Below are 23,184 nucleotides of genomic sequence, written 5' to 3' on the forward strand. Positions count from 1 at the left end.
CTGAGGGCTGGCTGCCCACCAGAGGAGGGCTCGGTCTGACTCCAACCACCTCCGTGCCCTCACCCTCCTTGACCCAGCCCCTCCTGCCCCCTCCTTCTCCTCTCTCAAACGTTGCCTCTCCTGCTGTGTGCCAGTCCTTCTCGCTCCTTTGCTCCAAGTGTCTAGAGCTGCTGTGTCTCTCCTCTCCTCTTCTCTGACCAGGTTTCAGGATCCCTCTGAAGACTCTCATTCCTCACCTTTTTTGGAGCGTGGCCGTGCGCCTGGCGTGTGCGAGGGCTCCCGTGTCCTGCTCTCTGCCCTGAGGGAGTCACTGAAGTTTACACCCGACCGACCAGAGCTTTCACCACCATGAGGGCCCTTCTGTTGCTCCTGCTCACTCTTGCCGTACCGATTCACACCTTCCCCACTTCAAGTAAGTGAATTCTGGATTATCTCATCTCCCCTTTGTTCAGCGTTAATCCCAGCCAGACGTTAAACTCAACGGTTCCCACAGCAGTGATGTAAGCACAGGCGGCCTCGTGTCTGTAAATTCTTGGCAGTGGCCGAAAGAAGAAAGGAATATCCTTTTGGAGCATTTCCAAAACGGCGCTCGTGCGGGGGGCTGTAACACACACCCGACACAGAAATAATCTGGAACCCACTCTCACTTTACATATGACTTTAACTTCACTGAAGCTTCACTGTTCCTGCTTATTCCCTTCCTTTCCTTCCTTCATGTTTTTCTAGTCTCAGAGGCAGAGGCTGGGTGGGCTGGTTGGGGGGTATAAATAGAGGGGTGGTCTATATTTAAGATAGCACAGGGCTGTGTGATGGGGTCCCGCATGTTTAAACTCTGAATTTTATATGGAAAAAAAAACAGCTGAAGCCAGAAGTGAATGACCGTTACAAATATGGGGAATGCGTGTGTGTGTCAAACTCGGGTCCCAGGGACCACATTCGGCCTCCAGAGTCATCGTAGGTGGTCCGACAAAGATTTGGCTGAAGATTCACCGATGTTCAGTATGTCTTGACGCAAAGACGACAGTGCTCAGGTTTTGTCCGTCAACAATTTCATTTTCCAGAAAGTTATTATGAAGAATTGGTCTTGAAAATTCCCATTGAAAATGAGAATGAGAATTCTCATTGAAAATGAGAAATAGACTTGAAGGTTATAGAAATGTAAAGGCTTATTCCAGGTGAAAAAAAGTTTGATAGTTCGGCAGCCCTGGAACTTTGACTGACAACTGGACCTAGCTGGCAGTTCAAGGCTGCATTTGCCTGTCACCATTCAGCTCTGTGTGTTAGCCACGTCGACTCCTGTCCACTGCCGTCACCCCTGCTTAACTTCCTGTCTGTCCACCATTTTGCTTGTGATCCCCAGTCGCATCATCTCTAAGAACGTCAAGCCACATTGACTGAACACGACCAGCAACACAATACTGCTGTTAGCGTTGTCTCATTTCCTGGCAGAAACAATAAGTATTGTTCGTGGCGACAAATTTGAAAGCAGTTTTTGGTCTCAAAACAGCTGTTAGCGGCGTGCCATAGAATAAAAAAGTGCCATAATGCCCTGCATCAGTTAAGGTTTGAATCGTATTTATTCTCCTGGTGTGGCTCACCACCGTGATGCCCTGTGTTTAAGCAAGGCATTTCTCCGCCACAGTGTCCTCCTCCCTCCTCAGTTAACTAGCACGCCGCATGTATCCTGTAAAAGCCCCCCACCCCCCTCCTCCAGTCGCCTTAATGAGTTTTGTCTGCCTCCGCAGTCCAATAACATCCCAGTCACATCTGGCTGCTGACGGGAGAGGTCAATGCCCTCTTGGCCCCGCCCACTTCTATAGCCAGGACTCCAATGTTGCGCTCACTCTCCAAATATGCTCATGAAAGAAACGCGCTTTTTGGGACGCTTCGTCACATTTCCAGAACTTTCCGTGAGGATTTGAAAAAACATCTGTGGAAGAGCGACGTCCCGAAATAGGCAGATCAAATGTCTCACATCTGTAGCATCTGTCTGCATCAGGGTGCGACATGGTGCAGAAGGGAAGGAGACGCTGACTCAGCCACTCTTACACAACTCCACAGGTCCCGACGTGAGCAGGGCTTTGACTGACCTCATCCACAGTTGATATGTTTATATGTCATGCGTTTGGAGTCAAATCTTTCCCTGAATTTGGTTCCAGTCAAGTTTCATCTCTCACACTTATAAAACCTTTCATTTGCAGTTATCCAAATTCAGTATTCTGTTTATTTAGCTCATCATATCTGCCTTTCAAAAAAGTGTCCAACCTACTGAGCGTGTTCTTGGGCTGTGGGAGGAAATCGGAGTTAAACCCGCAACTTTCTTGCTGCAAGGCGAGAGTTCTAACCACTAGGCCGCCATGTAGCCCTATTATTATGATAATAATTTATTATATAATTATTTTTTTTCAAGCACAGCACAAGGCAGCTGTTTCTATGGCACTAACAGTGGATCCTATTATGCACAGGAGTGGCATGAATCAGGTTCATATCTTAGCTTGTCGCCGCTCGCCCCATTTTGGTTCACTATTCGCGACCTTGGACCTGGATCTTACTCACTGATGTACGCCGTGTGGACTGATATTTTAGGGGTGACAATATTCCAAGTCACCCGGTGATCTCCACGGTGATGCTCACCAGATGCACTGGTATCATCGAAAAGGGAGGCTCTGCTCCCGACTGTTAATGTTCCCCGGCGGTGCCTGGCACTTCCCTCCCGACGCCCACTGCTTTAGGAGTTTACGCAGCAGTGTGATGGGCCGGGCGCCTATCTCTCACATGCGCCTCCTTCAGCGCCACAAAAACATTCCAGGGGCTCCGAAAGGTGAACACACACACACTCCCTGGCACTGCCTCCCACACTGAACCGCAAATTATGAGGCCTTCTCTCATAAAGGGGGACTGTAGGGGGGGTGTTGACAGCTGATAGGGATCATAATAGATGGAGGCTGGTCCTGGGCTTCCTTCCTGTTTCACACTGCTATTGAGAAACCGACGTGCTGCTGGTGGAGATGTGTGCTGGATCCACATGCTGGGTTTCTGTGATAAGATGACCAGAGATCTGCAGTTTCCACCAGATCGAAGGTGATGGCCAGACACCATCTGGAGCACAGCTCCAGGATGGTGGAGGTGTCTGTGGTGAAGATGATGTCAGAGTGTCGTGGCTGGAGCTATTTTCTCTGGTTTTCTGGGTACGTCATTTTCCGACTGACCTTGACACACCTCCACAGTAACCGCCCCTGTTGAGGTCATACTGTGCTTCTATGAAAACCTTGTCTTCTGCCCCCACTTCCTGTTGGTTTTCTCACTGCTGCAAGATGCTCCTGAGGTTCTTCCATAGCAGCGATGTTTGTGATCTAACCTTTCTCTCAGGACCGTTTTTGGACTCTTTTGAAGTGAGTCAAACCTGAGGTCCACATCAGGTCCTCGCACAACAAGTCCCATAATGCAGTGCAGCAGCTTCACCACATGAGCACAGCCGGCGGTGGTCATTGGTCGGATCTCCGGTCAGACCTTTGTGGGTCCTTTGTTCGGTTCTGACTGGGATAACTCTGAATGAGACCGACATATTTCAGTAGAACAGTTTGTGGGTAAACTTGATCTTCTGCAGGTTCAGTTGGATATACGAAAGAATCGAGGTTTGAACTGCTGCCTTTCGCCAGGGTGGTGGCGCTCTTGAGCACAAATGGCGGTCATGGACAGCTAAGTTTGCCATAGTCGAGAGATGAAGAGCCACTGCAGCACCTGTTCTCCTTTCTCACAGTTCTCGCACTCTTGGAACATCGCAAATTTTTGTCGTTGAAATTGCCGGTAAAATTTTGTGGAACATTGTTTTTGTCAGCGTGGAGCTTCATCGGAGGGCCGCCATCTTGAATGTCGCACCTCTAAAACAGAGCTGAAGTTGGTGCCGAGATGATCCCAGACAGACTGGCGGTGGAACAGTCCAGGCCAGTCTGACACTAGCCAGGAGCGCTGAGGTCACTGCAGTCGTGGAGTGGATCTAAATACCTCGCTGCTTCTGGAGGTCCATTGAAAGGAAACATGGGCCGAGATCTAATTGTGGGAACTGTTCACATCATGAAACTATTAGCGGTGGATGTTGTGTTCGGCCACAACGCACAGAACGTTTTATCATCAGTCTGGGCCTCGGCCCAGCCCCTCCTCCTTCCTCCCTCGTCCTCAACAGGAACAAATGTTTTGTTTTATTTACCAGCCTGTTGCTAATGAGCGCCGGTGGCCCGTCAGCCGACGTTTATTTTTACCACCATTATTTGAAGTCAGTAGTGTGTGATGCCGGACTGGGGAAGCGGCCGGCTTGAGTTAAGTGAAGTCCGTAATTGTGTTGCGGCTGAAATCTCTTGATTTCCAAGGAGTGCGGCCAGAGCCTGTGGGCACTGTGAGCACCAGAGTCAGAGATCCAAGGGCAGATAACTGAGCTTCTCTTCAGACCTTCTCTCACATTCCACACTGCACAAGTTTGCTAATCCTAACTGGTTTTTGGATTTGGAGTCAGTTCATGAGTCAGTTCAGAGTCTTCCAGCACATCTATTGATGCCAGCGTCACTGCAGGAAGTGAGTCATTGCAAGGCCCTTCAGGACAGGAAGTGGAGCAGTGGGTTTCTGCTGCTGCCACGTTTCGTCATGGAACCAAGTGTGGATGAACTCAACCATTTGAAACTTGCATTCACGTAGCTTGAAATAAAAAGTCCATACTTTGTTTCCTTCATTTGATTTTATTTGAAGAGTTTTTAAAATGTTATTTAGGCTTTAGTTTGAAGTATGAAGTAGGTTTGAGTCCAGCAGAAAAAAAAAAAAATCTTATCTACGATGCGTGATTGACAGAGATCTTGAAGTCTCAGCTCACCAGAATTTCTCTCAAATGCTCCTTTGGTTCTCTTCAGTTCCTACGGATGGACCCGCTTCACATCCCAAAGATGAACCCCCTTCAGATCCTACAGAGGGACCAGTTGATGGGCTGCCAGAAACCACCTTTCCCACCGTTTTCCTCCACCCCACTTCTCCACACCACCTGGAGGTTGTGACCGGAACGCTCCCGACAGAACCAGCCACTGCTGAACATGTGACTGGTGCTGCCACTGAATTGGTGACCGACCCGGCCAAGACAGAGGCCCGTGTCATGCTGACGGAAGCCCCAACACATAGCTTCATGACGACAGAGCAGGTCACCGCTCGTGCCCCGACGGTGGAGCCCATCACTAAGCTAGTGCAAGCAGAAGTCCTGACTGAAGCGGCGACGGTGCCGACGGCGACAACGGAAGCTGAGAGTGTGGCGGCGGAGACAGAAGCGGATGTGACGACAGAGGCGGACACTGTAGCTGCAGAGTCAAGCGAGCCAACAGGGGCCGGGACCACGGATGCAGTGGCCATTGAAGATCTAGACTCAGAAGGTGAGCATGAGTTTGGACTTCAGTGACAGTTTTTCCAGTTTGAATGACCTCAGATGGGTCTTCTCCAGGCCTCAGCACGGGTCAGGTGGTCGGCATCGTGATCGGAGCGCTCTTGGCCATCGCCATTGTCATTGCTGTGGTGATCTCTGTCTTCAGGAGGATGGGCAAATACACGTAAGTTCTTCTAGACTGCACTGGCCATACATTACACTAGGACTACTTGCCTGAAACTGAACAAGGATGAGCCGAAGAGGAGAGTGCAGGTGGGGTGGCGCTGAGCTCAGAGCTTCCGGAGTGGTCGACGCACTAGAGATGGAGGTGGTCAGTGTTTCATGAGATATGTTTTGAGGACACATAACAAGTTCCAGATACTGGAATATTCTTGGCATTCCCAAATATTTGTGGCCCTGCAGCTCCAGATAATGAAACATTCCGCTCCCAAGCAACAAAACTCCCTGAAAGGGAGGTCTATTGAACAGATTTGCACACTGACACGCGTTTGCGTGGTCATCATGTCGACTAGTGTAGCCTCCATCCGAGCTCTAATGTTCTGTTGTCTCCTCCCACAGGCCCTGAAGAAGACCACGGAGCGACTGGAGAAACTACTGAACTGTGACGTCATTTCGATTTGGAAAAAAAGGAACCAGGGCGATACAGACTCTGGAGCGATTGCGTGAAAGAGGGAAGCAAATGTGTGTGTGTGTGTGAGACAAGTAGGGTGACCGACAACCTCACCTTCCTCTCCGAACCTTCTGGGAGCAACTGATAAGGACGAAAGCTCCGTCTTCCTCTCCTCAGTCTCTCTCAGAGGGAATGAAAGACGAGGAAGGAGATTATCTTTGAAATACACACTCGGCCTACTATTTACGATCACCCCCCGAAAACTTCCCTCGAATCAGACATTTGTTTCTCTGTCCAAACCGCCATTTTCCGTCCCCCAGAATTCGCATTTCCCACTCAGCCCATCAGTTCTTATCAGGACTGTTCTGTTCCCGTCCCTCCAAAGATCGTGTTTATTTCCACGACTGTCCTCAGGGTGAAAGCGTGATACTCGGTGGAGAATTTGACCGGGAGTCAGATATGATGCTTTCCTGCCAGTTCAGGCCGATCGGACCATTGCTTCTATGCTAACCATTCGCGATTGTTCAGTTTGCGAACAGTAGATTTTGGCATGTTCTATGGCGAGATTTTTGTGGCCGGCGTTTTTTCTTCATGTTTGACGTATAAAAACTAAAACTAAAAGAGAGACAACATGTTAAAAGCAGGCTGAAACTAATGTTGCTCTTCAAGAACATTAGCTTCAGGCTGCTAACATGCTAATTTATATCGGGTACATTTATGTTGACATCTTTTTTGGAAAAACTTGTCCCTGAAAATTCACTGGCACAGATTAATAATCCTCATGGACTGTTACGTTTCAAAGGTTGTCATGTGACTTGTGCGCCAAATATTGTGACGTGTGTCTGTTGAGCATTCCGTCTGTCTGAAGACAAAATTAGGCTCATCAGGATGTAAATATGACCGAGCGCTAGCTACTTAGTGTTAGCTAGGCTGACAGCGTGACACCTGAAGTATCGGGGCTTCGGATCGACAAAGTTAGTGGGTATTTTTCAGGCCGCTGTGTTGCGTTGTCATGCACGAGATGATGCTCCGTTTGTGTCGTGGCTTGGAGCGAAAGCCGAAGTGGAATTTTGTTCGCCAACTGATAGAGAATCGCATCGAAGAGTTCAGAATACACAGCAGCTTTCGCACTCCACAGTCTTGTGACTCTGCTTTTCAGCACCAAAGTATTAAAGCTTCATACGTATCTGTGAAATTCAGCAGGGAAGTTTGCGCCACTGCTCTTAAAGTGACCCGTCAGAAATCCGACCGAAGCGCGGGGACTTCGCTTCCCTCTGATTCTGATCACCGCTGTTGCTGGAAGGCGTGGTGCTCACGACTGCTTCCGAGTCATGGTCACAGTCCCGAGCTTGCTTCACTCGTGCACTGATGTTTGAGAGGCTGGCGACACTGCAAATGTTTGCTACGAGTCGACGTTGTTTCGCTCGCTCATGACTCCTCTGTCTCTCTCTTGTGCCATATGACGTGATCCTTTTATTTAAGTGTTTCTGTTCATGCTGTTTCCATTAAAAACCTAAAACCATTCCAGTCTTTGTCCTATTGTTTGGGTCAAATTTGCTCTGAATAGGCCGCTTATTGTTCCGACGGCTGGCTTCCTGTGGGTCTGTGCAGGCTTCACACACCGAGCCGGAACATTATGACCGGCTAGTTCTTGTCTCATCACCTTCTATTTCATAATGTTTGACTCTTTATTTTCCCTTTTTCTGACTTTTGATTCCAGCGTTTCAATGCTACACACCTTTTAATTTTGCTAGCCACAGCTAGCTATTGCAACTGTTTTCTGCTTTCAGCTCATAACTCTGGTTTCTAACATTTTCCCCCTCTTATTTATATTATAAACAGTAGCCAGTAATTGTATTTGACATTTCCACATTTTTAGTTCCTTTTACATCTCATTATTTCTACTTTTAACAACAGCCATCTTTCTTGGAAACGTTTAATTTTCAATTCCGACTTTTCATCTATTTGATTTTTGTTTCAATCTAACAAAATCTAAAACAGTGAGTTTTTGTTTTGTCATTTTTGACTTGCCTTAAAACTTATTGTATTTTTTTATATTGGCATATATTATTGAAAAACCTTCTTGAAGTATCTAATTTTTAATTAATTATTTTTTTTAGATAAAATTAAACTTTAATAACAAAAAAAAGTGTAATTATTTTGTGTACATGTACCTTTTCCCTATAAATTATGTCATTTTGTGTCAACCAGTCCTGCAACATTGTGTGTGGTCCCGGATAAAGCGTGAGAAAAAGAAAGACAATTATAAGATTTCAGATTTTTATTTTATTTTATTTCCCTTTTAGATAAAATATTTTCCTGTATTTCTACGTTCCCATGTAGAAAATGGAATCAATGCATCACTAAAAACATTTGCATTAATAACCAGAATATGGATTTAAGAAGATCTGTCGTAGAGTTTGAGGAACCTCAGATGTTGTTTTGAAAGAAGCAGAGTGTGTTTTGCAAGTGCACCAACGTTCGAGGGGCTGCATTCGTCCGTCCACTCTGATTGGTTTGATTCAAATCCCAACTAAAAGCATAAACGTGTCGGAAATGCCGAGTCAGGTTGCTGGTGTTTTCTGGACGGTTGCGTCCGTTAGCTGGAGCTGCTTGTGAGCCCAAACACAGCAGCACAGAGATGCTCTGTCTGCTGCCTCTGGCCGTGTGGTTTTAGGCAGCAGTCCAACTCCCAACGCCTCGACTTCATAACGGCCTCCAGCCAACAATGCAGTCCTGTGCAGGAGTCGGGGGGGAAGGTCCCCCCAGTGGAGTGGGAGGGAGGACTCACTTCCTGGGTGGGCCCGATCCTCATGTACCTGACTCACTCTTGTGTGTGCAGGCGGGGATGTTCCAGTAGGTATTCCACCCGGTGAGTCACAGTCGGCCTTGTGACACACCATTACATCATCTTTCAATAGCTTCTTTTCCTTTTGCTGTCTGCATCAATGGTGAGATTTACCTTGAAATGTCACTTTTCAACGTTAAACACATGAAGCCAAACCAAAAATAAGTCAATATTTCTACCTCTGAAACAGAGACAGCTGAGACTTCAGCCTCCAGTTTCATATTTTTCAGGGTGATGACGAAGATCAGAGTTGCTGAATGAGCCTAATACGAATGCTGTACCACCATTTTGACTATTTTTACAGCTCATTGTGCATTTTTTCAGCCTCTGACAACAGCTGTGCCACCAGCCTGAGCATCACAGTTCTCCTTGTGATGCATCCTGAACTCCAAACCCTGCATCCGCTTCCATTTAGCTGAGTTTTGGCGGAATACTCGGCTCATCTCTTGGGCTCCAATTCAGCTGACCATTCCTCTGCGGTTCATCATCTCTGCTCAGCCGCCAGCAGTGACGCAGTGTGGTTTTCCATCATTTGTTCTTCATACACTGCTCAGATTTGCATTTCAATCTCTCACCAAAATTCCCCTCAGTTTTTTCATTATTCATGAATAATTAATCCTAAAAAAAACAATATCAAGAGCTGTATCTCTGCTGCAGGCCACTCATTTTCTCAATCCGCCCTGAAGGCTTTTGCACAGTCATGACTTGTCTGTAATAACATGCGTCCATAGGGCTGAGTGCTGGAGACAGCTGAGGGGGCGGGGACAGACCCGTCATGTCCTGGTTTGTCTGTCTGTACACCATATGGATGGAGAGAGGGTGTAATGGGAGAATGATGGATGTCAGTGCACATGGCCTGTCACTTTTCTGTGGGAGCCTTTATTGCAGGATTGTTGTGGCGTGCATGGATGGCGGTGCCGAGGTGAAAGGTCAGTGCAGTTCGTTCAAGGAATATATTCCTCAGTCATGAACACTTTTCCTTGTGTCCCCTTGTGTCCCCAGCACTGGTGAAGGGGGAGGGCTTTCCATCTCCACCCTGGCTTCCTACTTTAAAGACAATATGACATAGTTTTTCCTCTGTTTTCCTCCTCTGATCAAGAACAATAACAAAGACTTCTCTAATTTATTCATTCCTTTACCTTTACCGCTACATTTATGAGGACACCCGCCATAATATACTGCAACATTTTGACTCCTTTGCTCGCATATATAATCATTATTAAGATGTTGGGACAAAGAGAAACAGGTTGAGGTTGGTAGCAGGTTAAACCAATGCAGCATGGATTGAAAACAAATCCCCTCTCGCTGAGGAGGGGAAGTTGACACTGACATGACTATTTCGGCCGCCACGCCAGCAGATTGTATGTTGAGTGTGGCAGCAACGTGCGTGTTGACCTTAAATCTGGCAGCTGAACAAGTTGTCCGCTGGATCAGTGGCGGATGATGTTTCCCTCTCTGAGGTCATGTGACGATGGAAGCATGTAGTTGGCAGCGAGAAGCGAATACAAACGTGTCACCGGGGCCCAGAATGTGGAGTCAGGAGGAAGTGTTTCATAAACATGAACTTCAAAAAATATCAACAAATATATATAAGATAAAAAAAATACATTCAATTAAATTTCATGTCATTTAACAATAATTTGTCATCATGCATAAATCACCTTAAGGCTCAGGTTGGAAAATCATTTTTTGATGGGACTCCTTGAAAAGCGTCCCACGCTTTTCAAGGAGTCCCATCAAAAAATGATTTTCCAACGCATTATTTTCACGAATAACTAAAAGGTTCTGGCTGTACAAACAGTAGTCAAAAGCGGCTGTATACCATCATCTGCTGGACAAAATTTGACACTGCACTCCACAGTATTAAATATCGCTTTTACAATTTAACCCTAACCAGTCGTCTGATTTCAGCTACGGTTGTTGGTGCAATCTATCTGTTATATTAAAGAAATAAAAATGCTATTTCAAAGCCACGCATTCTTAAAGCGCAGCGTGTATCGACTGCTTTGCTTGAATAAGCGCGTCGCTGATTGGTTGAAATCTGACATTTGCGCCTTTCATCCAATCAGCGTGGAGGTAGCTCCAGGGTGCACAGCTGTTTACAACACGCATCAGAGGAATATTAAACTGCACAACTAGTCTTTGGACTGCAAACAGTCGCCTTTGGCAGTGAGATATCGTCTCTTCTTCATCCACCGGCGCTACTAGCCTTGTCTGCAGTGGGCTAACGTGCGTGTTATCCAGCGAAACCACTACATTAAAGCGCTGAAGTGACGACGTGTTTAGTGAGCAGCTAGCAATGGTGCAAGGACGAGCGTCATCGAATCAGGTGAGGCAGACGGACGTAAACACCAATTCATCTTCGGAAATAAAACCTTTTCACCATTTAATAAATATTTTTTTTTGTTCATTAAGTCAACGCCGATACGTTTTATTCAAACTATGGTTGGTCAATACTGGCCTCGAATGTTCCTCCAAGGCCTCCCCAAGTGTTTTTTTACCTCAAATATAGCGATTATAAATGATATTATTCTATATGTATGGGGTGTTTTTCATTAAAGCATCACAAAATGGGCGTTTTATAAGCTGTTAGGTTAGGTGGTTGCGATGTCTGATAAGGCGTTTGTGGGTGGGGAGGACGCAAAATGTGACGTATTGAATGGAACTTCAATTCAAGTCGCCCTTCTTAGTCATTTTTCAGCGTCGTCAAAGCGTCACACTCGGAGGCCCAATGTCGCGGACCATAATCTGTGGATCCCACATCCATTTTATGCGACTTGCTAAAACATATTTTACTATATTTGCACGCTTTCATGTAAGTGATTCTAAAAACGAGGCTTGTTAGATAGGATGGTCTGGGCCTAATGTCGGAGTATATGCTCACGCTAGTCATTTATGATGCAATCCATCGACATTTTATAAACGAGATGGGTGGATTTGTTACTACAAATGTGAGAGCGCTGGTTATTTACACAAATACAGGCGCAGTGTGAATGTGTTGGTTGGTGGCAGTACTCTGTACTTTCATTTCCTGTCGGTTTTATGCACGTGTTGCAGACTCTGAACAGGGTTCAACCTGCCGCTCCTTGCACCAAACACATTTTGTGGTTGTAATGTGCTCGTGTTCTTCCTCCATCAGAGTGAAAGACCTGTGTGGACTGAAGAACAGAGGAGAGGAAAATGGTAAGTCAGTCACTGTTCCACAAACACTGCGAAAGGTTAGTCATGTGAGGTCACGTGCGTCATAACCTCAGGTATGAGATCAGTGAAATCTAGATGGAATAGATCAGACTTTGGTTCTGAATGGAGACTGAATATGACTCCTGCAGCAGCAATAGAATACAGGTTTGTCCAGTGGGTCCACTTTGAGATTGCATCACAGCTCCCTGAATGTGCCTCCACCATCTTTGCAAGATTTTTTTTTTTCTTCAAATATACACATTCTATAATACAATTGACCATGAAATTTAGGCAGGGAAAACTTTTATTCTACTGAGGAAATATATCAAATATTCTTCAAACAGGTGCATTATTAAGAACTGTATCTCCCCATTAAGACACCAGACAATATTTAATTTGTTAGCAAAGTCGAGCTTGATTTATTACAATGAACTCTTGACCCACCCTTTGACTATTTTTATTATTGTCATTATTATATATTTCTCCTATTTATTTCTAATTAAACCCAAATTTTCATTTCAGTCATTAATGTGGTTTTTCTTTTGGTTTGGACCTGATTCTTCAAGAATCTTTTGGTTCCATATATCAAAATATAATATATATAATTCTTTATATCGAGAGTGAATGGCAAATACATGACTCTAGTTGTGGTAACCTCTTGTTTTTTCAATATTAATCATGAGTGTCATATTTATTCTATTCCATCTGCTGTAATAAGAAAGTCCCATGACCAGCGTCTCTTTGTTTCCCTCCAGGTGTGATATCTGTGCTGTGTGGCGGATGCTCCTCTGAAATTTGGGTCGCTTCCCGTCGACAAACATGGAGGATTCGTCACATGACCGCACCTCTGATCTGGTGGAAGCCAAGTCTGGCCCTTTTCACAAGCAGCCTCTCTGTGCTGGATTTCTCTGCACATGCTGTCAAACCCTGTACACCAGCAAACATGACTTGGATCAACACATTGTCAACAAGGGACATGCAAGCAAAAGTGAAAAGAGCAAGCGCATCTCTGGTTCAAGTCCGGGTCAGACGCTTCAGGACAGCACACAGCTTTTGGATTCATCGGGTTCAGTCCCACAGCATCACATTACACCCCCAACAAGTCCAAATGCTTGTGTTGTGACAGATGATGGAGTTTCTGCAACAGAAAAATGGGAAGTAGCTGGCGCTCGCAGCGACTGCCAGAAGACGTTCACCTCAGAGGCCACCAGGGAACAACATGAAAGCCATGTTCATGCGCGGCACCTGGGCGACACAGACTTTGAGACGAGTCCTTGCATGACAGTTGGGCAGGAAGCAGAGCTTGGTGTCGCGCCAGCTGCTGCTGAGGAGAATGAAAGACGGCACACAAAACAATACATGCTGGATGTCTCCAGCAGCATCTCTGACAGTCTTGGCTTTTACCCTGATGGAAAGGTCATCTCATCGAACACAGTTGGTGTGTGTGAAGAGACTGACGTTCACTCGGTCGAGGTTGATGTCTTGATAGCGGACCCTGTAGAGTCCAACAGTGAGTCGTGCCTGGAGGCAGCAACTAAAAGACAGACTGCAGCGCCACCTCTCTTACCAGAAACTGAACTCAGAGCTGAAACAACAACAACAACAACACCATCATCATCAGTGGCTTCATCAGGGGGAGCCTCTGAGACAAGAGAAGTCCAGAAGCACCGGCCAGTCTTTCCTTTTGAAAAGCTAAAGCAGCTCTTGAAAAAGCAAGACAGTCTTAAACAGACCGTTAATGTCGTCGCTGAAGGCCAAAGCTCCTCTGCCTCCCTTCCTGCTGGAGGCGGGAGGTTCAAAAGGAGGACTGGCTCGCCACAAGGTTCACCACAGCCCTCATCGAGTGAGGGAACAGTCGATGTTGTCACAGAAGACTGTGCTGCTGCCAGCATGGATGATTTTGGGACTCAACCGGAGTGTTCTGTCGGTGAGACGGAGCGCACACCTCAGCTTGTGGAGGAGCCAGTGGAGAGTGCACCTGCTGATGTCAGCAGTAAGTCATGTAACCAGCAACCTCTGGATCTGTCCAGCACAATGAAGCGAGGTGACGCCGGTGACCCTCCCAACTCGGCACTGGATCTGAGTCTGCAGAAGAAGAGTGTGGTGGAGTCGGAATTCCTGTCCAATTTAGTCCTCCAGGCAGTTTTACGGGCAGAAGGGAAGACCAGCTCCTCGATGTTTGAGAAGTGCCCCCTCGGTGTCAGCGAAGAAAGTCTACCTCCGGTGAATCCTGAAGCCAGTTTGCTTCCTGACCTGACCTTAGTGACGGGTCCGGAGATGGCAGACCCGGGACTGGTGTATGGACTGGCACTTCCCTCCAGCTCCCTGACCCCTCTTCCCATCCCTTCTTCTCTCTCCCCGGTTGCCTTACAGCCTGCGCCCCCGTGCACGATCACGTTCGCCCCGCCCGGCTTACACAGCGTGCTCTCCACGCCGCCCTCATTATTCACAGTGCTGACGCCGTCGCCGCTTCTGCCAAACCCCCCAAACCAGCCCATCCAAGTTCTGTCTTCGAATATATCCCCGGAGCCCCTAGTGGTGTGCACTGAAAATGCATTGAACCCAGCAGAGTGTGATTTAACAAACACTTTCAGCGGCTCGAACCCGGCAAACCTTGTAACCCTCTCCCAGACACTGGACCCTTCCTTGAATCTGCCTGTGATCCTCGCCGATCAAATCACGCCCATGATTGAAACCTGTTCCGTTTCTCAAGTGCCATTTCCGCCCGCTCTGGCTTTGAACGACTCCCTCATGAATTCTTACAACATAACCAGCAACACTGTGTTGATCGAGTGCACCATCGCACTGGACGCCCCCGCCGATGTGTTCCCGCCTGCTAGCACACAAGAAAACACTGCAGAGAATCCCGGAACACAGATGGTTGTCAATCACATCGAGCAGGAGCAGATTCTGTCTCTGCCCGGCCCCTCAGATGAAGCTCCAGTTTTACTCTCTTCAACTGCAGAGTTGGTGTCCAGCACTGCTGTGTGTGAGTCGACTCCTGAAGCAACTGAGTCCACCGTGACACCCAGCAGTCCTGACCCACCGCCCGTTGGTGACCCAAGCGAACTAGCAGCTGCACATACACCAGTCCAGAATGATGAAGGACCCGAGGACCCTCCGGTGCTCACAGCCCAGTGTTCACCCTCGCCAGAAACGTATGACCCAGAGGAATCCCAACACGAGGCATCAAGTGACCCCCAACCGCAGACCTTTACCAAAAACTTTGTCTGCAATGTGTGCGACCAGCTGTACCATTCAATGAAGGAACTGGGCCATCACGTCAGCAGCCATGCCGAAGAGTGGCCCTTCAAGTGTGAGTTCTGCGTGCTGCTCTTTGACAAGCCAGCGACGCTGCTCAACCATCGGTCGAGCCTACACGGCGTCGGAAAGACCTATGTGTGCAGCGCGTGCGCGAAAGACTTTGTCTACCTCAGCAATCTGAAGCAGCATCAGGAGGAGTTGCACCCTGGCAAGACCTGCAGCTACACGGAGGAGGAGATGGGCAAGCTGCGGCCGCAGAACTACAACACCTTAACAAAAGCCACCACAGATTCCACAGCGGCTGCTGTCCCGGAGAAGCCACCCAAACCTGTAAAGAAGGAAGAGGATCAGGTCAAGGTGGCAGCTGAAGAATTGCTAACAACCATCAAAATCCTGGCCGCGAATGAGGATAAAGTGCCGGATGTTCGGCTTGGAATAAACCAGCACTATCCTAGCTTCAAGCCGCCTCCCTTCCCGTATCATAACCGCTCACCTGCCGGCTCAACGGCTTCTGCGACTAACTTCACCACTCACAACATCCCTCAAACCTTCACCACGGCTATCCGCTGCACCAAGTGTGGCAAGAGCTTCGACAACATGCCAGAGCTGCACAAGCACATCCTGGCGTGCGCCAACGCCAGTGACAAGAGGAGATACACGCCCAAAAAGAATCCCATCCCTTTACGCCACTTTGCTAAGTCCCAAAACGGTGTTCTGGCGACCACTAATTCCTCAAACGAATTTAATGCTCCGAACAGAGCCAGCCAGTCCAGCCGGTCCAAACATCAGGAGGAGTCGACAGTCAAGGAGAAGCTGAGAATGCTGAACAGACGGAAGAAGAAGTTAGCACAGAGGGTCCTTCCTCACCGGAACAAGGCCATCACCTCCACGAACATAGAGCTGCCGGCTCATGAGGTCTTCCCGTGTCCACGCTGTGGCAGGGATTTCAGCATGCGGCGCAGCCGAACCAAACACATGGCCGTATGTCTCAAAAAGTCTGAGGAGGCCAAGGCAAGGAAGGACGGCGAGATCTCCGTGACGAAGGAGAACGATCAGTGCCTGCAGGTCAAAGGAGCACAAACCTCCTCTCCACACAAGACCAGACTCCAGACATCCGCTCCTGCCAAAAGACCGACCGTCCAAGCAGGACTCGACGTCTCGCCCCACAAGAGAAGCAAGATGGACTCAGACAGCCCCCAGCCCAAACCCGAGTCGCCGTCTCTGAATGAACTTCAAGTGACTCGCACCTTTCACCCGGCGATGCGCCAGTACAGCCGCATGAGGCACGGCGTCAAAGACCTCCCCATTAAACTCTCCATAGTGGCGCCGCAGCAAAACAATCAAGAGGAGCTGCCAGCAACTCAGACTGGACGGGGGAGTGGGATCCTTCCATGCAGCTCCACACAAAGTACAACAGCTTGACTGTCATCCAGCTCCTGGTCAGGTAAATGCTAACAGTGCATCTCCACGTGTTTTTGAAGGAGCCCTCTTGTGTTTTTCTCCTTCAATATCACGCAGTAGCTTTGCACCTAATACTTGTATTCATTTCCAGTTACATGTAGTTCCTCAGAAAAGTTCAGATTGTCTTGCCCACTGTGAACTTAACTCTTCATGCATGGAAAAGCTCAACAGATATGAATATTTTCTCTCTGTTCCAGGACTGTCCTGGATGCCTCCATGGATTATCATACTGTAAATCCTAGACTGACTTAAGGACTCAAGGTGCGCCTCGACATCCTGCTGACATATATATATATATATATATATATGTGTATATATATATATATTCTGTGAACTGCTTGGATTTGCACTTCAAAGTTAAAATGATGGTGACGTGTCATGTTTGGGAAGGGGACGTGGCTGGTGTCCCAGGAGGACGAGCGCCTTGAGACACTTGTCCGTCATGCATTTGCACTTTTCCTGCTGATATCTCTCTCTCTCTTCAGATGACAATACCTGCATGCTTTGACTGCACATTCACTTGATGTTGTCGGTTCAATCTGGCCTTAAACCCTGATTCAGATCGATGCCATGACATGTTTGTCAGCAGCTTTTCAAGTGAAGGAAGCCCTGAAGTGTCCACACTGCATGAGTTATTCAACAATTGAGATGTAAATAATAAGCTATGTTTAGCTTTAACAAAACCTTTGATGAACCTGTCACACCTGATAACATCCGGCCGGTCTCCCCCAGACTCTTACTTTCACACACTGGTACTTTTGACTCTAAAGCCAAGGCAGACAGCTGTGGTGTCACTGGGGCATTGTGAACATAGATTTGTAGAAGTATAACACACTGCTGCAAGATGTCCGATAAAAGAATTGAATGTATTATTTGGTGTAAATTAAGCTTAAATTCTGCTGAACAAGAACGGCTTGCCGCCGAACGATGACTGTGGCATTAAAGGGATGAACGTGTGAAGGACGAGACTCTCGTCTGTTGGCCTTCTGGAATGATTCAGTTGTGAAATGTGAATGTTGTTTGACCTCAAAATTGACCGATTTAAATGTGCTTCATTATTAAACAGGGTAGCGCCACCTTTCGAATCACATGTACCATGATGTCGCGCACATTTACTTGACTACTTGAGCTGCTTGTGTTTGGCTCGTGTGTTTTGGTTGTACAGGAAGACTGTTATTTAACTGTGAAAAGTGCTCGTAGCATTTCAAAGTGTAAACAGACTCGTATATTTATAATTGTCAAGCGTTCAATGAAGTTTGATTTGCACTAAACGTTTTTTTTTGTTCTTTTCAATCGGAGTGTTTAATTAAATGCTGAATCTAAAAGTGCAAACGCTTGTGTCTTTTCAGTTCTCATGGTCATGGTGAGTGTGCCTCACATGTCCAGATGGTGGTGCACTTCCTCCACTTGACGGCCCAGTAGTTCCTCCGTAGCTCTGTGCAGCAGGTGAATTTATATGAACCTAGAATGTGTCTTCAGACCCTATATTCTGCAACTTGAGGGATGTGTGTTGTATTCTGTTGAAGCACAGTGAGTCCCCTTAAGGAAAAGAGGGGTCTCCATTTACTGTCAAGCAAAAGAAAATATGCAAAAGTCAGTGCTCTAAATCACTTCAAATGAGGTGTTTAAAAGGACACAACACGCATCCCTGAGGGACGCCAATGTCGATGACCATAGAGTTTTTCAGTGCTTCTCTACTGAAGATTTCTTTCTGATATGAAACTGAATCAATGCTCACCAGCATTGTAGCCCAGTATCAACACTCTAAATATGCTCACCTGTTCTATTTCAGGCTCTCACACGAAAACAATGAAATTTGAAATCCTGACCTCAATATCCTAATGAAGAAATATCCCCTTGAATTTAATGAGTTTATTTCTGTCTTCATGTCCTTCACCTGACAGCGACTTGCCTCTCTGTTGTGGTGCGTTCCTCTTGTGGGAATTCAGGTCTTACCTTCCAGCTACAGGATGAAATTTTGATACTAAATATCAGTGAAAACTTGGACATACCTGCAACATGCTGCACCCTCGGGAACCGGACTCACAACTTGGATGAGTGGAACAACAACAACAACATCAGAACTTATTTGTCGAGCAAGACGGTGGAAGTGGTTCTCTGTTGGCATGGCAACCGCCCAAGTATGTTACCCAAATCTAAACCTCTCCAGTGATCAGGTTTCAAAGATGCAACAGAGGAAATGAGAACAGTAGTCGATCATCGGCGTCCTTGGAGCGCTGCGGCAACAGAAGACAGGATTATCTTCCTGGCTCCTCTGTTAGTCGACGTGCAGCTCATGTGGGTACAGAAGAGACGTGTTAATGAGCACATTAATAAAGCATGCAGATGCCTCTTCAGTGACACATCGGCCTGTTTAAGTTCACCCCAGAATTGGACTGTGGGAGTTCAAGATAGGAGAAGATGGTGCAGAGAAGGAGTGTGGAGGTGAAGCCCTCCAGGGTGGAGCGTTGTGTGAGAGGAAGTTGAAAAGGAAAAGAGAAATTGACTCCTTCTCCTGCCGAAAGTGGCGTCGCACTGTGGGATTAAACACAGGGGAGATCACAGAGAGAGGATGAGAGTGATGCCAGAGGACAGAATCAAATGCCTTTGTTCGCGTCGTTCCATTGATGGCCCCAAATCAGGTTCGTGTTTAATCCACTCTCGCGCTCTTTATATGGGATTCATGAAAGGCGAGTGGTAAACAGCTGATGTGTGTACAGTGGCGCGTCAGTGGGTCATGAGATGGCAGTAATACAGGACCAAACTAGCTGCCTCCTGGGACACAATCTACAATCCACTTCAGGTTTTCCCCTCTGCTTGTCGACCCTCAGCTCCTCATTCAAGGTGAAGCCCTCCACCTGCTGTTGACAGTGTCTTCACCGTCTGCCCCCGAGCCTAAAGCATTTGAGACCCACGTTCATCACTGTCCGCTCCTGACCGGAAATACACGACTGCTTTGGTTGTCTTGAACCCAACACAGAACCTTGCGTTGAGCTGAGAACCTACTCTGAAAAAGGCTGAAATGACTTCAGGTTTTGGGGAGGTTCTAAGGGACCAACAGGTGAGTTTCTGTGACTTGAATAACCGAAATGGAATGACTCAGTCATCAGCACATTTTCAGATGAAAAACAATGTCTCTTCATTCTTCAGTCTTAAAGAACCTGTTGCTTTCCCAAAGGTTTATACACTCTTTTTTTTTTCTTTTTCTATTTTGACCCTGAGATGAAAGAGTGTTCAACTTGTGGCCCCTTGTAACTAGTCAGTCTGTCAGTCACACCTCACAGCTCTTCCGACTGTCTGACAGTAGCCTGGACCCACACGTGATGGTTCCAGAAGATGACTGCCTGCACTCACCAGTGAATGGTTTTTAATGTTAGATCACCCGAAGTATGAGATTAAAGAGGAGGAATAAACCGTGGACAGCAGCTCCAAACATCAGCAGATTCTTGATGACACACACACATTTATCCCGACTGTGCAGCTTCTCCCTCTCCGCTCCCTCTCTCTCTCCCTCTCTCCCCGGCTCCTCTTGCTTTGTTCATGTTGTGTTTGCTCTTCTCTCAGTCAGAAGCAGGGAGCACTAATGAGCGAGCAGCGAGGATCCTGGCTCTGATCTGTCGTCAGCCGAGGACCACAAGAAGAAGCACTGATCCACAGCGCGTCCATGGGAAAGGCGTAGGAGCGCTTCAAAGCCTCTCTGAAGAAGAAGAAGGAGGGTCGCACGTCTGACGCTCTTCGCCCCACTTGGACCCTCGCTCCGACCGTCTTCCTCCCAAGAACCATGGAGCTCACCTGCAGTCGGAGTCCTTTCTCTCAGGTGTTCGGGCGTCAGGGTCAGCTCATGCAAGCAAGTAAGTGAAGCCCGAACAGAAACCAGTGGCGACAGAGCACAAAAAAAAATTGGGATATTCATAGTTTGCTGTGTTTGATGCCGTCATGTCTGGATCCTGCAGGTGTTAGTGTGCAAAAGCACGGGGGTATTTTTGCACATGACAGGGTGATGAGGGGGGAGATGTCAGGTGAGAATGTGTGCTGTGGTTTTTGTGAGACTCACAATGACGCTCGCCAAGTTTAGAATAGACCGAGAGTCGTGATCCAGTTCCAGCCGAGGTGTTCCTCAGCTGCATATGATGATGCGCCTGAACTGATCTCCGCAGTCGTCTGCCTTCTAGCTTAGCTTCTTTTCTGTCAAAATGGTTTGCTGTAAAACTGAGCCCCTCCCTTCAGAATAGCCCCACACTCTGACACCTTCAGATTCTGAGGTGCTGATTCTCATCTTCCTCTGTCAAAACCTGGCGTTGATGCGAACAGAACTGTATCATCTGCAAAAGAGGGCAATCCTGAAAATGCTCCTCAGAAAATGTGTGACCCTAATAGACTCCAAGGTCTTTTCCTGAGCTATAACTGAACGACTTATCGACGCGGTGAGTCACTTTTTGCTGCCAGTGATCTGCCATTTTTTTTTTGCGCAAACATGAAAATAATTTCAGCTGTCTAGAAATGTACATGTTATTTTTACTAAATTGCCAGGAGAATATTTGTTTTATTTAATTTCATATTTATTTTTTATCGTAATACAGCAGAAAAATTGATTGACAGATGGGAAAGTGGATGGATGTTGGAGTTTCGGGGAGAAAAGAAGGATCTCTTGTCTCAGGAAGGGGAGTCAGTGCACATGTACTTTGGCTTCATGCGAGCCTCCAACAAGTAAACGGAAGAATATTCGTTGAATATTCTAGGCTTGTACATGATGCAATCTGACACCACTGCTATATTTGAATGTAAATATTGAAGGGAGGTAGGAAAACATGTGACAAATATAACCATCTATCACTGGGGATGAGAAAAACGATGTTAAAAAATATGGTCAAAAATGGTAAGAATACACACAGCACACAGTGAGAATACAGACTCGCTGCTACTGGACACTAAAAGGAAAGTATGAAGTCAGGATGAGCAGTGTCGGTCATTGATTCTGTGGTGGATGTTGCCGTGCCGCCGCCCCTCACACTGACCCCCGGGTGTGTGTGTTATTCCTGTCACGCGGGCGCCCTCCGAGAGAAACTGGCGCTTCTGTTGCTCCTTCGCATTCAGGTGTAGCAGCTGAGGACATCAACCTTTCGCCACAGCTGCTCCCTTTCATAAGCTTCCGCAACAAATTGCCAAGATTGTCAAGGCGAGCGTATCTGCCGGCCGGGTCCTCGCTGCGAAGGAGAGGAATTCTATTCTCCTCACCTGTGCCAGAGTGAAGCCTTGGAACGTCTCGGCTGACCCTCCACTTTCCTGATTTCTTACTTTTTAATAAGTGATGCTTCGCTTCGAGGAGAGTGGAGGCGCCACTCCTTTATGTTTTTCTGTGACAGAACTGTAGTGCACACACAGGTGAGAGGACCAGGTGAGGGGGATGTTTTTAATGCTCCCTTCATGTACGGAATTGAAGTAGGAATTACTGTCACTGATCACATACTTCCATGCCTTCATTACGTTGTATTGCTGTTCACCAATATGTCCTCCATGGGGGGCACATCAGAGTCAAAAGGTGACAGTGACCAAAGCCAATATGGCGACGGTGTAAGCTGTATTGATAATGTACCTCTTGCACAAAAGAGAAAAACCGAGACAGTGTCGTGGGAGGCGGTGATCGGTGAGGTCGTAATATTCCCCGTCATTGTTATGTCTTCTTTGTGAGCTGGGTATCGGGTAGCGACAGCCACACTGCCCCCTATGGTTTCTGGTGGTACTGCTCCGTTTGGTCCGTATCCGTAAATTGTGGATAAACTACAGCGGTCGAATGAAGAATCCTGATGTGTATGGGGCGTGAGCATAAATGGGCCTTAAGTCTGCAGCAGAAGCTCTGAAGACCTGATCCTGGATGAACCTCTGAGATGGGGATGAGGTGGAAGCTGAAGCCAGGTCATGGTCTGGACTGGAAGCAAAGTTCTAGGCGTCAAGTTACAGGACCAGAGCATAAGATATACTGACCCCGCAGTCTTCAGGGTGCTGAGAACAAAGACTCAACTATTCACCTCTCCAATCTATGGTCCATCTCTCTTTGGGTGGTGACCGAATGAAGTCTTTGCAGTTGTGTCTCATGATAATAGAATGAGAACCTCAACCTTGAAGACCCACCTCCATCAAGAGAAGCCAGTTGTGGATGTCAGGATGTCTCCTCAACTCCAGCGTCTGGGAGGAAGCCTGGGGCAGACCCAGGACATGCTGTACCTGAGTAGACAATAGTACAGCAGAGCAGGAGGCTGCTGCCCCTGCGACCTGACATGGATGAGCGGAGCAAAATAGCTGAAAAACTAAACTCTTTTGACACAAACATCACTGCTGACTTGTGTATCAGCAGCGGTGAGCCAAACTAATGTCACCCTAATGAAAGTTTCTTCGAAATTGGTGGCG

At 47.2% G+C, this 23,184-nt stretch overlaps 3 protein-coding genes across 7 annotated transcripts in view; all 3 read left to right on the forward strand.

The window, feature by feature from the left end:
• Positions 1-137: 137 nt before the first annotated feature.
• On the forward strand, positions 138-7,549 carry si:ch211-156j16.1 (uncharacterized protein LOC564557 homolog). Of its 2 annotated transcripts, XM_053848262.1 has the most exons (4): positions 143-412; positions 4,899-5,405; positions 5,474-5,579; positions 5,975-7,549. In XM_053848262.1, the coding sequence occupies exons 1-4, from the start codon at positions 349-351 to the stop codon at positions 5,979-5,981; spliced, it is 684 nt and encodes a 227-aa protein (XP_053704237.1). In that variant the 5' UTR covers positions 143-348; the 3' UTR covers positions 5,982-7,549. The 2 variants fall into 2 exon arrangements, with proteins under 2 accessions (XP_053704238.1, XP_053704237.1); XM_053848263.1 differs by lacking the exon at positions 5,474-5,579 and having other exon boundaries at positions 138-412.
• Positions 7,550-10,972: 3,423 nt separating this feature from the next.
• Positions 10,973-18,118, forward strand: prdm2a (PR domain containing 2, with ZNF domain a). Its single transcript, XM_053850589.1, has 4 exons — positions 10,973-11,203; positions 12,014-12,057; positions 12,810-16,762; positions 16,977-18,118. The coding sequence occupies exon 3, from the start codon at positions 12,874-12,876 to the stop codon at positions 16,738-16,740; it is 3,867 nt and encodes a 1,288-aa protein (XP_053706564.1). The 5' UTR covers positions 10,973-11,203; positions 12,014-12,057; positions 12,810-12,873; the 3' UTR covers positions 16,741-16,762; positions 16,977-18,118.
• The window catches only part of kazna (kazrin, periplakin interacting protein a), a 102,567-nt gene continuing 96,358 nt past the window's right edge, over positions 16,976-23,184 (forward strand). For 2 of the 4 annotated variants that reach the window (XM_053850590.1, XM_053850592.1), the window contains exons 1-4: positions 16,976-17,040; positions 18,129-18,225; positions 19,611-19,840; positions 20,344-20,630. In XM_053850590.1, the coding sequence (XP_053706565.1) occupies positions 20,561-20,630 (70 nt within the window). In that variant the 5' untranslated portion in view covers positions 16,976-17,040; positions 18,129-18,225; positions 19,611-19,840; positions 20,344-20,560. The other 2 variants (XM_053850595.1, XM_053850591.1) reach the window with 2 other exon arrangements.

Source organism: Synchiropus splendidus, chromosome 18, assembly GCF_027744825.2.
Source record: "Synchiropus splendidus isolate RoL2022-P1 chromosome 18, RoL_Sspl_1.0, whole genome shotgun sequence".
NCBI lineage: Eukaryota > Metazoa > Chordata > Actinopteri > Syngnathiformes > Callionymidae > Synchiropus > Synchiropus splendidus.

What these genes read in the sequence shown, in the direction of transcription:
- si:ch211-156j16.1 (XM_053848262.1), top strand. Translation starts at nt 349, where the DNA reads ATGAGGGCCCTTCTGTTGCTCCTGCTCACTCTTGCCGTACCGATTCAC. An exon ending in TCACACCTTCCCCACTTCAA is followed by an intron (nt 413 to 4,898) that starts GTAAGTGAATTC and finishes GGTTCTCTTCAG; the next exon opens with TTCCTACGGATGGACCCGCT. An exon ending in TGAAGATCTAGACTCAGAAG is followed by an intron (nt 5,406 to 5,473) that starts GTGAGCATGAGT and finishes GGTCTTCTCCAG; the next exon opens with GCCTCAGCACGGGTCAGGTG.
- prdm2a (XM_053850589.1), top strand. Translation starts at nt 12,874, where the DNA reads ATGGAGGATTCGTCACATGACCGCACCTCTGATCTGGTGGAAGCCAAG.